Source organism: Indicator indicator, chromosome 2 (genome assembly GCF_027791375.1).
Source record: "Indicator indicator isolate 239-I01 chromosome 2, UM_Iind_1.1, whole genome shotgun sequence".
Taxonomy (NCBI): Eukaryota; Metazoa; Chordata; class Aves; order Piciformes; family Indicatoridae; genus Indicator; species Indicator indicator.
Window position 1 is genome coordinate 14,181,673 of NC_072011.1, and position 16,473 is coordinate 14,198,145.

The following is a 16,473-nucleotide window of genomic DNA, read 5'->3' on the forward strand; positions in this document are numbered from 1 at the left end:
TGACACTTAGGACTGCCACTGTTGGAGCTGCAAGGGTTCAGCCTGCTGGCAGTTACACCTGCAATTTTCTGGGAGCCATGATCAAGAAGTCCAAGCAAGAAATAAATGCTTACAATTCTGACCCCCATTTTGTATCATCGATGCCAAATACAACAGGTTTGTCTTGAGGAACTGTCCAAAATATACCACAGTTGAATGGCATATTACCAGCAGCCTCTCCTTCTGCTCACAGCAAAGCAGAAAGAGACACCTCCAGCCTTTCAGTAGGAGTTAAACCTTGATTCAACTTTCAGCATAAATATTCCTTGTTTCAGAGTTCAATGTACATCAGTGGATTTTTTTAAATTTTTTGTTGGATACATGGTATCCAAAGGCTTCTTGGAGAAAACTGCCATTTAACAACATCATAGAATCAGGAAATTTCAGGGGCTGGAAGGGACCTCTAAAGATCATCTAGTCCAATCGCCCTGCCACAGCAGGATCACCTACACCAGCTTACACAGGAATGCATCCAGATGAGTTTTGAGTATCTCCAGAGAGGGAGACTCCACAACCCCCTGGGCAGCCTCTTCCAGTGTTCCATCACCCTCACAGTGAAAAGTTTTTTCCTCATATTTACGTGAAACTTCCTATGCCTCAACTTCCACCCATTGCCTCTTGTCCTATCATTGGGCACCACCAAGAAGAGCCTGGCTCCATCCTCTTGGGACTCACCCTTTACATCAGTACAAACATTAGTGAGGTCACCTCTCAGTCTCCTCTTCTCCAAGCTAAAGAGCCCCAGCTCCCTCAGTCTCTCCTCATACAGAAGATGTTCCATTCCCTTAATCATCCTCGTGGCTCTGCACTGGATTCTTTCAAGTAGCTCCCTGTCTTTCTTGACCTGAGGATGGAACATGCATCCTAGAAAGCTGTAAATGAGTTCTGATTTAAAGCTGTAAATGAGTTCTGATTTAACTGAGGTGACAACTCGTTATTAGTGAAAACAATCACATACTCTCAGTGACCAAAGCTTTCCTGGCAGAGTTCTCTCTCTGGATTTATCATTAATATCTACATCCTAACACTGCTAAATAATTCAGCACAGCATTTAGCCTTGTGTCCTTGTCTCTCTACCCAGAAACCACTCTCACTATTTACTGTACATTCCAGCTACAAGGAGGAAAAACCTGCCAGGATCATAGTTTCTCATCACACTGTGTAACTGAGGGGGAACCTTTGCTCTCAACATAGAATTATGGGGTTTGTTTATTTTTTTTTGTTGGGAAAAGTGTTTATTAGATACCTAAATATAGAGCGTTATTTATCCACATGGAGCCATGACCCTGTGGGCTCAGATTCCCATGCAAATTCCCCTTTTAATAATCCTAATGCAGGGAACGCTCCAATCAGAGCACTATCAGCCCCAGCTCCCAGATACCTGATGCCAGCTTTGCTAGTAATGTAGGCCACCGAAGCAAATCCAGAGAGATTGAGCTGGAAGTGGAGAGAGGCTCTGAGATCTATTTGCTTGGCTTCCTGACGACAGGGGGAGGGGGGTGTCTAACTTCTTTTTTTCTTCTCCACTACAAATGGGATATCATTCAAGAGGGATCATTAGCTGAGAGCAGCCCAGCTGGGTCAAGGCTGGGAGGCGGGGAGGCAGTTGCAAGCAGCGAAGCAAGGTGGAGGCACGAAGACAGAAGACCAGGTTAATGAAAGCATGAGGTGGCTCCTAGGCAGCAGCTGGAGAAAATTTGGACACGCTGACAGAGGAAACTACGACTGGCTGAACAGTGAATCAGATGGGGCACTTCTGGAAACAGAGCTTCAGGTCTGTATCTCCCTGCTTGTCTCTGTGGCATGTCCTTTGACTTTGCGTGTGTGTGTATGTCTGTGTAACGACTCAGTGTATAGCACTGAGTAAATACCTGCATGTTGAGGCATATCAAAGCAGTACTGCTCAGTTACACAGAGTCAGAGCATTTATTTATTGCTGTTGTTTTAAGCACATTTATGGTGAAAGAAAAACATTAGGTTGAAAAAAAACTTGCTGGAGCACCAGGTAAAGAAGTTTGTTTCTTTTAAGAATAATGCATTCTGCTGTTCTTTGATTTAATTTCTTTAAAATGTATGTTTATGCTTTGGATCTGGTCCCATGAAACCTTTCTGCAGATGTTAAGAGTCAGTAACAGTCAGCAATAAACTCTTGTTCCCTAAGCTGTGCACTGATTACTTCTGCGAGAGAGGATCACATGCAGGCAAGGGCGGGGGAGGGAAGCAACCCTCAGAGATGAAAACACAGCCTGCCTTTCTGCCTTTGTCTGGGAGATAGCAAAAAGGTTTCTCTGGTCAGAAATAATTTAAAGTGCAATTATATCCCCAGTAAGTGTCCAAGTAGTATTAGTAAATGAAATGGTTGTGCTATTGAGCTGAGATATCAAGTGTATTGTTGTAAAACAAAAGGGAGTAGGAATAGGGGGTCAAAACAGGAGAAAAGATAATATTGAAAAGGCCCCCACGTTTTTAACAAAGTCTGCCTCACCAATAACATTGCCAGAGCAGCAATGGCAATGTCTTCACACCTTGAGACTGGTTTTGTCTAACAGTGAGAAACAAACAGCATCACCAGAGTCACTTTCTAACAAGTATTTGTAAATGCAGTGTAAATCTAGGCCCACTTTAAAATTATGTGTTATAATATACGGACATGAAAAAAACCTACCACAAAAATGTTTTTCTATTTGCCAGAGTTGTATCTTTTCTATTTTTACAAGCAATAATTAATCAACTTGAAGACACAGGATAGAGCTTGGAAAAGCATCTATGTGTGGAGCACAGCCTAATGACTTCAAAGCAGACTTTGTTCCAGATCTACTTAAAACATTTCAGAAGTATCAGCTTCCTGATTCAACTTCAAAAGACTAGCATAAATACAGGCTATATTAATAAAAATAATGTCAATAAACTTCTAAGTACCCTAGCAAATCATTAACAACGTAATAAATCCTTGCACCAATCAAACACTCACTTCAGTGGGAATTTAAGCCAGCCAAATAAACTTGCATTTTTCTATCCCTACACAAAATCTTCCTTTAAACTCATATTTGGCTTTGCTTAGGTCATTCCCTTCTAAGCCAGATACTAGGCTTCTTTTGTTCAATTCTAAACACATTCCATTACTCACCAAGGAAATGCCACACAACTGGGCTGCTCTCTGCATTTCATTCCTTTACCAACAGGCACGAATGAAAGCTCATCTAAACTGGTATGGGTCACGTAATCCATAAGCCGGCAACCGTGCATGTTCAGCACGCTGAAAAAAAAAATAGGCAAACAGATTACTAATGAAAGGCTTTACTGCTTGTAGTCTGTGCTCAGTGTTAGGGAAAACTAGCCCTCTGCTTCAGTTACTACAAAGATACAAAGGAAAGGGAGGCAGTAAATATGAGCCTACAATGGCCAAACCAGCCAAGTGAAAGTCAGTTCTGGAAAAACAGGGCTTTCTAGAAACATAATCCCTTTTACCCTCGTGCCCTTTTCTGCCTTTATAAAGGATATTTTCCCCTGTATTTACATGCCTGTAACTTATTTCATACTGGAAGCTGGAGCCTTATTTTTATCAATTACAAACCAAACAATAGCTGCTTGTGATGACACAGGCAAAGCACATTTCCAGTGAAGCAACAGCATCAAAACCAAGCTAGTCAAGAAAACAAAACTAATTAATTCCCTCAGTCACTTCATGTGCTTGCTTTGGAAATTTCAGTTGCCAATCGGCAGAGGATTTTATTTTATGTGTGGTCTGCAGTTGGTTTGTTTGCTTACACTTTCATTTCATTTACTCAAGACTCAGTTTCATTTCTAGATCATTTCATTTATCAGTTCTGGCAGTTGTTTCTGATACCTATGCACACTGTTTCCTTTTCTCATTTCAGAGCTTCAGCTACAGACATTTATTTAACTCAGCTTAGAGCTTCAGAGAATTTTTTTTTCCTAAATGACCTTTCTTAGCTTACACACATACACACACACAAAATTAAACTCCATGGGTTTTTCTATAGCTATAAGACTTTTCCAAGTCCTACGTGTCAAGATTTTTGCAACATTCTTCAGTAGCCCCTTAGCCATTCATCCCAGAAATAGGCACAAAACCACAGCAGAAAAACAGAGAATACTGCTCAGTTGTCTCTCAGTACTTTGGACATATATTTGGATATACCTACAGGAAGTTGACCAGCCTTTTGAACTACACCTCAGTGTATAATCTGTCCTCATAAAATGTTTGGCAGGATACAATATCAAAATGGCCATGTAGACGCCTGTTATTTATACTCCAGGTTCTGGGTATGTGTGGGGCAATATAAACTTGTTAAAACCAATTTCAACTCAAATAATAGGCTAAGTAGCCTATTGCTTGTTTTGCCCAAATAGAAAAGCTAATGCTGTGGTTTAAAATCTATAGACACTTTGAAACACAGACTGAGAAAAATGGGTCCTTAATGTCACCTGTTAGCACACAGAAACACAACATTACACAATCCTGAGTCCTACCTGCTTCACGTGGACTTATTTTGGAGATCATAGTAAGGCATACTGTTCTTTCACAGCTGCACAGGACAGGATATTCATTTCATTACTACCTGTTCAATGTGCTACTCTCCCCACCTTCCTCAGCACACAGCCCACGGGTTTTTTTATTGCTTCTTCAAAGAACAAATTTGTTATGTCTTGTTTTCTACACATTAGTGAATAGATAGTTTCTAGGCACTTGTGTAGTTACATTGAATAGAATAGTTCAGTTGAAAGGGACCTACAACAATCAACTGCCTGACTAATTCAGGGAGCACATGAAGATATGTTCTGTAATCACTTATGTCGTTTCTGCCCAGATCCCTTAGTGCAGTAAAGTACTCCCCAGCTCAGGGCACTGCTCTTTTGCCTTCAGAGATAGCAATGCAGATGCAGAATTTCTTCATCCCAGACCCAGGGATTTCAACCCAGGCACTCAAAGTAAGGTATAACTAATGAATGACCCACAACACACCTCAACCAAGCTGCCTTGCTGCCTCTAGAACATGCAGTAACAAAGACAGGAAAATAGCTCCCCAGAAGACCATTCACTATCTCTAACCAGCGGGCAGCCCTCTCTGTTCCCCCAGCCTCCCAGTCCAGTCAGTACACACCCCACACATCCTGTAACACATTACCCTGAGCTGCTGTGATCTTCTGCTCCAAGCAATCTATTACAACCTTAAAGTAGGCACTTAGTACAAAACAACGTAATTAAAAGTCATGTGAGTTGTGGTTCAAGAGAAAGATCCACAGATTTCCAAACCACTGGCATTTGTTCAGCCTGGAGGGCTTGAATTTGCAACTTTAGAAGGAATGATACAGGTTTCTTCTGGGGGCTTCAAAAAAAAAAAAAAAAGAAAGAAAGAAAGAAAAGAAAGGACACACTGACACCCAAATTAATCAAGGTTATCCTTTTATACCTACTTCTCAGGCTGTGGCCATCTGAGATCGCTCATACTAGAAGGAGATATACAAAGTGTACTTCCATTTTCTTGCCATTAGATGCAAATAGGCTCCTCCAACAAGAGGACATTTCACATATTTCTGTTGATGGATATTTCTTTGCAAGATTCAAGACTGATGAGTTCCAGGTGAAGCTTTGGAGCAGAATATTTCCCCAAGACCCAAAACCATTTGTTAATTCCTTCCATCAATCTTTACCTTTCCTTCCTTTGCCTCCCAGTTTGCCACTAGCCTTTTTCTTCTTCCACAAATAGAATGGGACTGGTGTAGTGAAGCGGCCCAGTATCTGCTCCTCAGACTTCAGTCCTGTCCGCTCTTACTGTCCCCATTCTTAGTTCCCTTTTGACTTTCCTCCCCACAGCTTTGCATCTTGTGCATCCTCCTCACAAACCAAGGCTCTCCCATGAATGCTAGTGCACAATTCACAGCTCTTCCCTTCAAGAACATTGGTTCTTATTTTCCAAATCCACATCCAACCTTTCTCTGTCTCCTTGCCATTCTACAGATTCTCAAAAATCCATTCTTTGTATGAGGCCATGCCTGAAAACAGCACATCAGGCAACCATAACACTAGTCTCTGCTTCCACCAGTACACAAAGTACACACCATCCTTGGCCATTATTTAAAATGAAAACTTCCTTTCAGTGAAATTCAATGGGAAGTTGCTTTTCACTAGGTTCATGTAGGAAATGCTGGCAATCTGTCCTCGCAAAACAACCACAGCGGTGCTCAACTTTCAGATCCAAAGAACTGTGCTCCAACCCAAATGAAAGCCCACTCCTTACAAATTAAACCCAAAACTTACACCTGGATCTCAGAACCAGGCTCTTCACTGATCATGCATAACATTTATGCATTACGTATATGCTTAGCTCTTCTAAAGATTTATTGTAAAAGTATTGTTAACATAGTAACATCGAGTCTTGGCAGATATAGTGCACACGCATAATACAGACTGCTTTTTCTTATTTTTCCTCTAAAGTGTTTTATGCATGTCATAAGACACTATAATACAGTGTTAGCAAACATTTTAAAGAAAATCCCCTCATATTTTTTTTCAAAGATGATTTAGTGCCTACATTAGAGTAATATCTGAACAGTTCCTTCCACTTCTGCTGTTTCCAATAGATTATTTAATGGTCAGGTAAGACAACATTTTGTTCTGCCAGAAACTCTTTAATAAGAAATGATCAGTAAATACGAGATAGTTCTTTCATATGCATTTTTGTTATAAAAAGACAGTCGGAGAACAAAGCTTAATAGTATCAATGTATTTTAAAATTACTTTAATGGCTTTGGCCTCAGACCCACATTACCTCATACACTGTTAGAAGTCACAACCTCTTTACTTTAGTCCATATCTAGGGCTAAACTGTAGAAGTTGCTCTATCTCCTGATGATCCCTCCACAGCAGAGAAGTAGAAAGCATTAAAAACAAGAAAAACCACAGGCTGAAATGAACAACAGATTTAAATAAACAGACAAACTAATAGAAACTGCAGAAAGTTACACTCAGCCCAGCAAACGTACAGTACTTCCAAAAACCAGGAAGGCAGTCCTCAGTAGCAGGAAGAGGAGCAGGATTAGAAAGAGCAAGAGCAGAAACCCCTCATCCTTAGCAACTTCCCCCTTTATACTGAGTGATCGAACTCCAGTCAGCTGTCCTGGCTGACTCAAAACTGCTAACAGCCTGCAACCAATGGCTGGTCTGTGGTTCTGTCCCAGGAAAATCAGGATAATGACCGTTTAATACGACAAAGAATTAAAGAGACAATCAATGCCTAGTAGATAATGAGCTGACTGTAGGTTACAGTATGGTTTTGTAGCTAAAAGAATGACCACAATTCTTGGAAGAATGAGAACAGAAAGTTTTTGTAGACAAAGAAGGGGTCAAATGAGTTACTGATGTTTTTTCACAAAACCATTACTGCAAATAGTTTGCATGCCTGCTTAAAAACACTTTGAGGAAAGAACCACTTGAATTTTCTTAGCTTGAAAAGGAGCCTTTGTTCAGAATAAAGGAAAACTGATCAGTTGATGAGTTTAGTCCCACTGTAAAAATGTGAAGATGCCACCTGATCACACTCTGAGTACTTAAGAGGGAATGATTGGCTAAAACCCAACATTTTAGTGTTTGGATGTTTCTCCCTCTCTAGACTAGACTTTGGAAAACAGTCAGTTATTAAAAGGTAGAGCTAGAGTCAGACTGAAAAAAAAATACATTAAATGTTTAATGCAAAGATAACACCTTGGAAGCATAAATGTTACTTTATAAAAAAAAAATCTTATAGCTCCTGTTAACACTACAGCCCAGTTCAAAAACTGTGCGTCACAGGCTTTTTTGTGCCATATTTTGCAGGTGATAAAGGTGACTGAATAGTTCAGCTGCTATTGCTCTTATAATAGAAGGGTATTTTCCCACAATTTTAAACAGAGACAATGATTCTTGGATAGCTGGCAGAACAAGCTGAAGAAAGAGCCCTAGTCTAGGCTGTCCTGACACACCATGTCTTATATGGGGCTGGTCTGTAAGGTTAAAACAGCCCAAAAACCAGGTACTGTAGGCAATATGTGTTGATGAAAGGGTTAATTGTCTTAATATTTGTTCTTTAAAATAATCAGTAGAGTTTTCCAAACAGTAAGATACAACACTACATGGTGGATCATCAGCTCTACTCCTCTGCAGCTCAGTGTTCTCCCAGGTTTTAAAAGTTTAACCAACCTCTCACAAAGAGGATTGGTCCCAACATACTCTAAGAGTACTAAAATCTCAAACCAGAATTCATACAGTTCCAGGTTGCTGAGGTTTTCTACCCATGGAGACAGTTTTCTAGAAAACTCTCTTTTCAACTTCTCAATTCCTTTTCTCTAGTTCTCAAAATATTTTGTGGTAATGGACCAGCAAATAAAATTTGACAATTCACAAGAGTTCAAAATACATTGTTTGAGTGAAACTAATGAAGACAGAAAGTAACTTTAAAAAGCAATAGCTGAGTGATAGCAGGAGGAGTATTTTCTCTCTGAATAAGAGGTCTCTGGATATCCAACACAATACCTACCTATTTGCTTTGATTACAGAGCAGACAACAGACAAGTTCAACCAAAGATGACATAGAACCATTTCTGTTCATCATACTGCCTGCCACCATGATGCTCTTCCTGGCATTCCTGCTGCTCTTCCTGTACCGCCGTTGCCAGCACCCCAGTCCTCAGGGGCAGATCTTCAGCATTGACCTCCCTGAGGCTCTGCCTGAGCACGATATGTCCAATTTCCTTTCCGTGTTGCCCTGGAACAGCGAACAGAGTTTCCAGTACTCCACTCTGCTACCTGATGCCACGTTGCTCAGTGTGTGTTTGCCTCCATCCTATGAGGAGGCCACCATGAAGACTTCCACAGATGAGGCTCACATTGAGCTCTCTCCAGATCCAGTGCCTCCTTATGAAGAGAGCACGCTGCAGCCCAGCAGCACCAAATAAACTTCCTATGGAAGCACCATAGCTGAAGCATGCAGCCCCTCAAGGAACAAAAGTAGAATTGTAATGGCCTTTAAGATAAGCAAAAATATTCCAAATGAGGCACCAAACCAACGACCTAATGAAGGAAGAATCCTGGAGTAACAGGGAATGAGTCTTTTCCCCTCATCCTAGGATTCTCTGTCTTCCGTTTGTGGCAAGCGTACACACATAATGTAGCACCAGATGATCCCAGACTGGTCAAATGGATATTCCAGTTAACAAAGCATGTCATGCAGGGATTAAACTTAAGGACAGGTGGGAATATGTCTCTCTTCAATCCCTCAGCTACAAGGAAATATGAATTATGCTATAGATTCACAAGTCACAAAAAAGGGGCTTTTTGCTCATACCTATTTCAGTTTGGGTTTTTTCTCTTTTTTTATGTGTTTATTTTTAATTGAGTTTCTGACAAGGTAATTTACTCAACCTGTGTGTTGACATCACACCTTTCTGCACTGCTCTGGAATGATCACAACAATATATAACCTCTACAAAATCTCCAGTGATGGTCCCAAAGGTTCAAATGAGCACTATGACTGATAGAGGCTGTAGTTTATCACAGCTCAACAACAAGGACAACCAGAGAAAACCTCAACACTCTGGGTGAGGAAAACTCCAGTCAGCACCACAAAATGGCATACTCAATGTTGCTGCAAGCTACCTGCCAACATCTGCAAGGTCCAAACATTCTATTGGCTCAAGTTCTTTTCCAATTTACAAGTTTACAACAATAAACCCTGTGACCTATCTGGTGCAGCCTGTATAAGAATAGGGGAAAAAATAAAATCAAATTCACTAAAACCCCCTGGTCTGAGGGGGGATCTTATCAGCATCCATAAATGTCTCAGGGGTGGGTGTGAAGATGAAGGTCCCAGTTGCTTTTTGGTGGTGCACAGCAATGGAGCAATGGGTACAATCTAGAACACAGGAGGTTCCACCTTAACATGAGGAGAAACTTTTTTGTGGTGAGGGTGGTGGAGCACTGGAGCAGGCTACCCAGAGAGGTTGCAGAGTCTCCTTCTCCAGAGGCTTTCAAAACCCACCTGGATGTGTTCCTGTGCAGCCTGCTTTGGCAGGGGTGGTTGGACTTGATGATTTTGGGAGATCCCTTCCAATCCCTAACATTCTGTGATTCAATTCACCTTCATCACTAGAGCAAAGTAAATCTCATTCAACTGCATTGTTGGTATTTTCTCAAGAGGGTTTGCACAGGCTTACTTTTAGACAATGACCTTATCTTTACTTCTTTCTTAGCATTTTCTCTAGGAGTTTCTCTGTGTTGACAGAAACTTTTGTTATGGAAGACAGCTACTACAGATCCTGACAGCCTCAAAAGTTCTGACAGCTTCTTCCTTGCAGGTATCAGCTTTTCCACGACATTACATTTGTTTGTGGCTTGCCAACATAACTATTACTGCGTGCAGTCTTGGTGTAACTCCTAAACCCCACAGGTTGCCCTGACCTACACATCGTGATTACACAAACTGTCAAGAGGTGTCTATATCAATCAGTTTTGGTTTGTGAACATACCACAAAACAGTACCGAAAGAATACAGCAATGGAAGAAGAAATTGTCGTCATACAGCAGAAGAGGCCACTTTTGAGCTGCATGTAGTTAAATTTCATGGCATTATGCCAAAAGCAGCACAAATCACATCACCATGGTAGCCAAATAGTCCAGGTCAAAACTGATGATCCCAATCATCCAGTTCCCTTAAAAAAAAAAAAAAAAAAAAAAAAAAAAAAAAAAAAAAAAAGGAAAAAAAACCCTGCCTTTTGTAATTCAGAAATTGGATTGTTCTCTTGAACTACATTTTTTAGATCACCAAACTGTATGAAGAATAGCAGCAAATGTTTTGGACAAATTCTAATTCAGTTCCAGATCATGTCTGGGATAAGCTTTTGGTATTTGCTGATGCATTTGAAAGTCCTGTATTTTACTGTCTTCTTGCATTTTGTTTACCTCCTCAATATCTGGTACATGCAGTTGTTGCCAGGTACAAGGAAAGGTGGAAAAATACAAGATCCTCAAGCAACCTAATTAGCAAGGTACAAAGGTTTGAAGTTCAGAGATAAATCACTTCTGTCTCTAGAGTCTGTATATTCCACTAACTTCAGCAGAATTGTGAAGGTATGCTTGAAAGTTCAGCCATCATCATATTGAATTGAGTATATTGTGCCTTGAAAGATCTGCTGTGCTCTGAAAAGAGTTAGACTGTTCTTCAGCATAATTTCTTGTTTACCATTACCAGTGTAGCATCTGAAACCCAATCCCAGGGTTCATCATTCTAAACTGCTCTCCAGTTACCTTGGTTACAATTAAGATAACTTGTTTGCTGATATTTCTTGTGACCAAGAGGGGTACACTTCCAAAATTTTTCTCTCCAAGAATATAGTGAATGTCTCTCACAGTATTTATCGGATAACTCTCAAATCCTGCCACAGAGAAATAGTTTCTCTTCGTTTGCTTTAGAACAGACAACTTAAAAAAGGATATTCACTCAAATCCAAATGAAGAGAAACACCCCCATGACTGAATTTTTTCTAAAACACTACTTTTATTCCATCTGGAATTGGTATCCCTTACTTCATTCCAACAAAACTTTGTCTAGTCATGTAGTATGTTAATTGTCCCTAGTAGGTTTTGACCCAACCAGCTCCTCACCCTTAAATCTCCACCCCAAAGAGAAGGACCAGTAAAACAAGAAGAGACTATTCCTCATGCAAGCATACTGAAAACTGTTCTTCATTGTCTAGAAGCTACTTCTGGTTGTATCAGCCTGTGGTGACCCACACACTAGTAACCACAGTATTATTGGTATTTGTGCTACTGGTTGTAGAGGGCAAAGCAGCTATCAGGCCCTTGGGGCAAACACCTTCCATATCTAAGTGGAGAGCTCAAAATCTCAAATGAATTTGTCTCTCACAATACAATAACCATAAGTGTAGGGGAAAGAACTTTAATTTTCTCAGTTCCACTAATCTGAAAGGTGAAGGTTTAGAGCACATCATCTCAAAGAAAGATGTTGGTGTTGAAGCTGTAAAGACAACAACTAAGGAGATACAGTAAGTTTTCAAACACATAAAAGGTTAATGCAAACAAAGTAAAATAAACATTCTTCATGCCTGCAGCAAGATTAAGTCAGAAAAGACATTTCTAGAAGTGAAGTGCAGTCTGAAAATGCAGTGAAGCACTGGCAGCACCATCTCTGGACACACTAAGTAAAGGCAAACATTGGTCAGGAGTTGAAGGATCCTAGCTGAAGCAAGGAATGGATAAGATGTCTTCTCTGGGTCCTTTCCTGCTCCCATGACCTAAAGCTATATCCAAGTAAATTTTGTTCATAATTTCCAAGTTTTGGATGAAATCAGATGTTTCTTTCTCTGAAAATCTGATACTATGCAATTTCATGTAATCCAGGGATCACCCTAACCCTAGCATTGTATTTTATAACCACGAGATCCTGATACACACTTTCCATTTTGTTTAAATCTGATTAAGGTTAAGGTCTATTAAATATTAATATCTGATAATACATATGTAAAGTCTTACAACTTGTGAACTCACCTTGATGTGAAGGGCAATTTTATTTCAGTTTTCCATTGACAAAACACTAACAGCCATGATGAGATTAATTATGCATATACAACCCCTTGTTTATATGTCATAAGAAGCTATGGAACACAGGCTTCCTTCTTGTTAAGGAGGTTTGGCAAAAGCTTAGAAGGCAGTCTCTGTGCTCATCCTCTGTAAGAGCTGCCAGAATCCCTCACTGACATGGGTCCAATTAGTTTGTAGACTAAGATGCATACAGATCTCACGTGCATCTAAGTTTCTTGCTCAGAAGACATCTAAAGGAAAAACAACAAAATGGTTCTACTAAATATCCACTGAAAGTATGCAGCATGTCTCTCCACTAATAATATAATAGTTTGATATTAACAGAGTATTCTAACTTACATTTTACCTGAAGGAAGAAAAGGTGACACAGCTCTTGGTGATCACAGTAGGAGCTCAGAAACAAACACCTGGGATGAAACTGATTCATACTTGTACACAGACTGAGCATCTGGCACCTAATCTTTACTGAACTAGGAACTAGCTTGTGACTCACCGGTTTGCACTTGCCAATGGTAAAATGTATTTTAAAAATAGGACAGTCAGTGCTTGGTTTATGAAGTATTCAGTTTCCAGTCCTGGTCTAGGAAAGGACAAACAAGCATTTCAGCACACACATTTCTTTGTGGATAAATGATCATTTGTAACAAATATCTTGATTAGAAATGTAGATCCTCGCTTTATTGAAATGGAGTAATTTTCAAAAAGGAAACTAACCCTGATATCAAGTCAGAAAGTCTCTATGATAGTGCAGTACCACCACAGCAGTCAAGAAAAAAATGTTCCCAGAAGAAAACATTTGGTTTAATCTATTCTTACAAGAATTTTACTTGGGTTCCTGTGCCATCAAAGCCTCAAAACACAGACATACAACTACATTTGCCAGTACAAACTCCACTAGTATGAACTATATATTGTCTAGTTGTAAAACAACTCTTACACCTGTATATGGGAAGTTGAGTCAGCAATCTTATTTTGGCTAGAAGTGCAATAAAAATAAAATTAACAAACTTTTAAGGAAGAAATCTGCACAAGAGCCTCACATAAGAATGAGTTGAATGTTTATGGCAAATTATTCACTGACCTGTCTTTCAAAAACCGTTCATAAGCAAAATGGTTAGGAATTTTAAATCATGGGATTCACTAATTTAGTCTGATTGGTACTAAGTAGGCATATGATGTTGTGACTTCTGTTACACAGGAGTTCTTTTCATCCTTTGGATAACCAAGTCTTCCAGAACAGGAAAGGCATGTGAGTGCAGAGCCTAAGCATACTGTTCTCAGTGGTATAGGTAACAAGTCTGGGTATGTGTCAGTGTGAGATGAAATTCCCCCCACACCAACAATAACCAGGCTAGCTCAGTCTGGAAGCGAATGAAAGCTGTATTTACAAGCAAAATCTACAATCCATGATGAAATGCAATGAATATGTACAAATATACAAATTCCATTTACAAATATATACAATCAACAGAAAAGCACAATCAAGCTCCCTTTGCTTCCCCCCAAAGGGGACTTTCCCAAGGGGCCTCTCTCCCAGGGGCTTCCTTCCCCCAGAGCCCCCTGGCAGAAAGCAGTTAGTTAAAAGCAAAGAGGCTGTTAACTTAGCTTGCCAAGGTCAGTGTGTTATCTTCAGCCAGAAGAGAAGAAGCAGCAGCAGCCAGCCCAGCAAGGAAGCAAACTCTCCACTCCGACTGCAGACTGCCCCAACTTTGTTTTGAGTAGTGGTTCTTAAACATTTCTATCTATCCAATGGAAGTGTTTAGAACAATCATTATTTTGCTTTCTTACACCCAATTGTGACTTATTTACATTCTTTAGCTTTCTCTGCTTGAACTTTGCAAAGAAAAATTAAAAAGACAGTTTCAAACCATCACAGTACAAGGCTGAGGTAATAGAAATATTTTGGCAGCTATGTGGATTCCTACCACATCCCACCCACCACACTACCCCCTGCCAGCTAACAACACAGTTGCCAGAGTAATTTATAATTTTGGTTTGTCCAGTGTTATGGAACAGATTTTCAGTTTTACTTGGGACTGTAACCAAGTGTTTACAATAAGTGTATTAATTTCCAATTAGTATAATTGTTTTTTCTTTGTTAGAAGATAACGAATATTTCCAGAATGGTTTGTATTTAGGGTTATTAGATTACAGTGACTCTTGAAAAGCTGAACCCAAATTTTCACTACCATGACAATCTACTTCTCCAGCACAAGCTGTGCCATGCTGTCCTGCTTTGACAGAATGTAGGTTTACTTCCCTTCCCCCTCCCTCTCCTCCCACAGCAAAAACCTAGGCAGGGGGAGGTAGAATGAGTAAGCAAAACAGACTTGCACAGAACTGGGAGCTAATAAAACTAATATTACCAAAAGTAAGCAAAATACAAAAGTTATTAAGGGAAAAGGAGTATATACAAAATCGGAATGGGCAATGGACTAGGCCCCACCATGCAGTTCCACGGCTCCCAGACAGCAAGAAGCCTCCCTCCCTCCCAGCAAAAGCAAAAGCAGGAGCCAAGAAGAACACTGACCAGAAGTTCTGCCTCTTAAATAGAGAATATGCAGGAAAAGGAAGGGAATAACACATTACGTTATCTGGTGCCTCCCCCTGGGGATTGGCTTTCCACCCACCAGAGGAGTTGGAACTGGGTTAACCTACAACATGTGGACAAATCCTAGCTCACAGAGGAGGAGAGCAGGGAAAGCCCTTGATGTGTTAGCCCCCAATGCTTTTCTTTGTCTCTGTGCGGCTTGGAAAGCAACTTTTTTCCACATGCTTAGACATGGCTGTAAGTGGTGACAGGAAAGAGCTAGCCCAGAATTGCAAGCTCCATTTAGTCTCTCTCCTCAAAATACACCAAATGGCAAAAGAAATCTCTCCATTAGACAGTTGGCTACCAGGATTAGCAGTGCTGGCAGAGATGGAATTCCCACTTTCATGAAGACTCAGCTTGCTTGAGCAATCAGACATCCCCACACCTAACAGCTAGTCGAAAGGAGAGGTGGAACTCCACTGATGTTGAGCCTCAGAGAATTCTCAGTGACTCCTCATTGTGTGCTCTTGTGCCCCAGGGCTGTATCAGGCCTTAATAAAGCCTTACGCCTTCACTCCAGAGCTCTCAGAAGTTACCGTAGTAAGACCCAATAACATAAATTACTCCAACTGGTGTATTTCCTGTGTTCATGGTTTTGACAACATACCTGTGTTGGGTGTATCGCTACAGCACCCCTGGCAAGGCAGAGCCTGCAGGAGGGAGGGCAGGGCAGAGCCTGCACTCAGTCTGCACTGTCTACACCCAAATGTTAAACAAGTGCAGTCGATGAGCAGGGCTTCAGAGAGCAGCCATACACTGGGTGGAAATGCACTGGACAATGATGTTCAGGTCAGCACAGCAAGAAGAGCACCAGGCAGAGCCAGTGGTGCCAGGCCAGTCCTGGTGGCCCTGCTGCATTTAGCCAGATGGGCAGGTGAGGGGACCCCACTCTGCTACTGCCCCACCAGCCCTGGCCCACTGAGACGCAGCTCTGCCTGTCTCACCAAGCAGTCAATGGTGAGCCAGCCTGGCATCGGCAGGGAGGTGGGAAGCAGTGGGGCTGCAGTAGGAGGCTAGTGGTTGCTGTCATCACACCACTGCCCCCAAGTTAAGCCTCAAAATCCACTTTGTTAGCTCCCTGTATTCTCTCTTCTATCCTGTGACGGTTGCAGCAGAAGTCCCATGCCTCTCACACATGTTCCAAGCAGCAAAACGATTTCCAGGCTTGTGATGGTTTGAAACTGTCTTTTTAATTTTTCCTTGCAAAGTTCAGAACAGAGAAAGT

General features: G+C 40.9%; 1 protein-coding gene across 1 annotated transcript; it reads left to right on the plus strand.

Moving 5' to 3' along the window:
• The first annotated feature begins 1,702 nt into the window (after positions 1 to 1,702).
• SMIM28 (small integral membrane protein 28) lies at positions 1,703 to 8,994 on the plus strand. The gene is made up of 2 exons (XM_054399276.1): positions 1,703 to 1,813; positions 8,596 to 8,994. The coding sequence occupies exons 1-2, from the start codon at positions 1,703 to 1,705 to the stop codon at positions 8,992 to 8,994; spliced, it is 510 nt and encodes a 169-aa protein (XP_054255251.1).
• Positions 8,995 to 16,473: the final 7,479 nt, after the last annotated feature.

Excerpts from the sequence above, each read along its gene's own strand:
- SMIM28 (XM_054399276.1), top strand. The coding sequence starts at position 1,703 with ATGAGGTGGCTCCTAGGCAGCAGCTGGAGAAAATTTGGACACGCTGAC. Across the intron at positions 1,814-8,595 it reads TTCTGGAAACAGAGCTTCAG|AGCAGACAACAGACAAGTTC; the intron begins GTCTGTATCTCC and ends CTTTGATTACAG.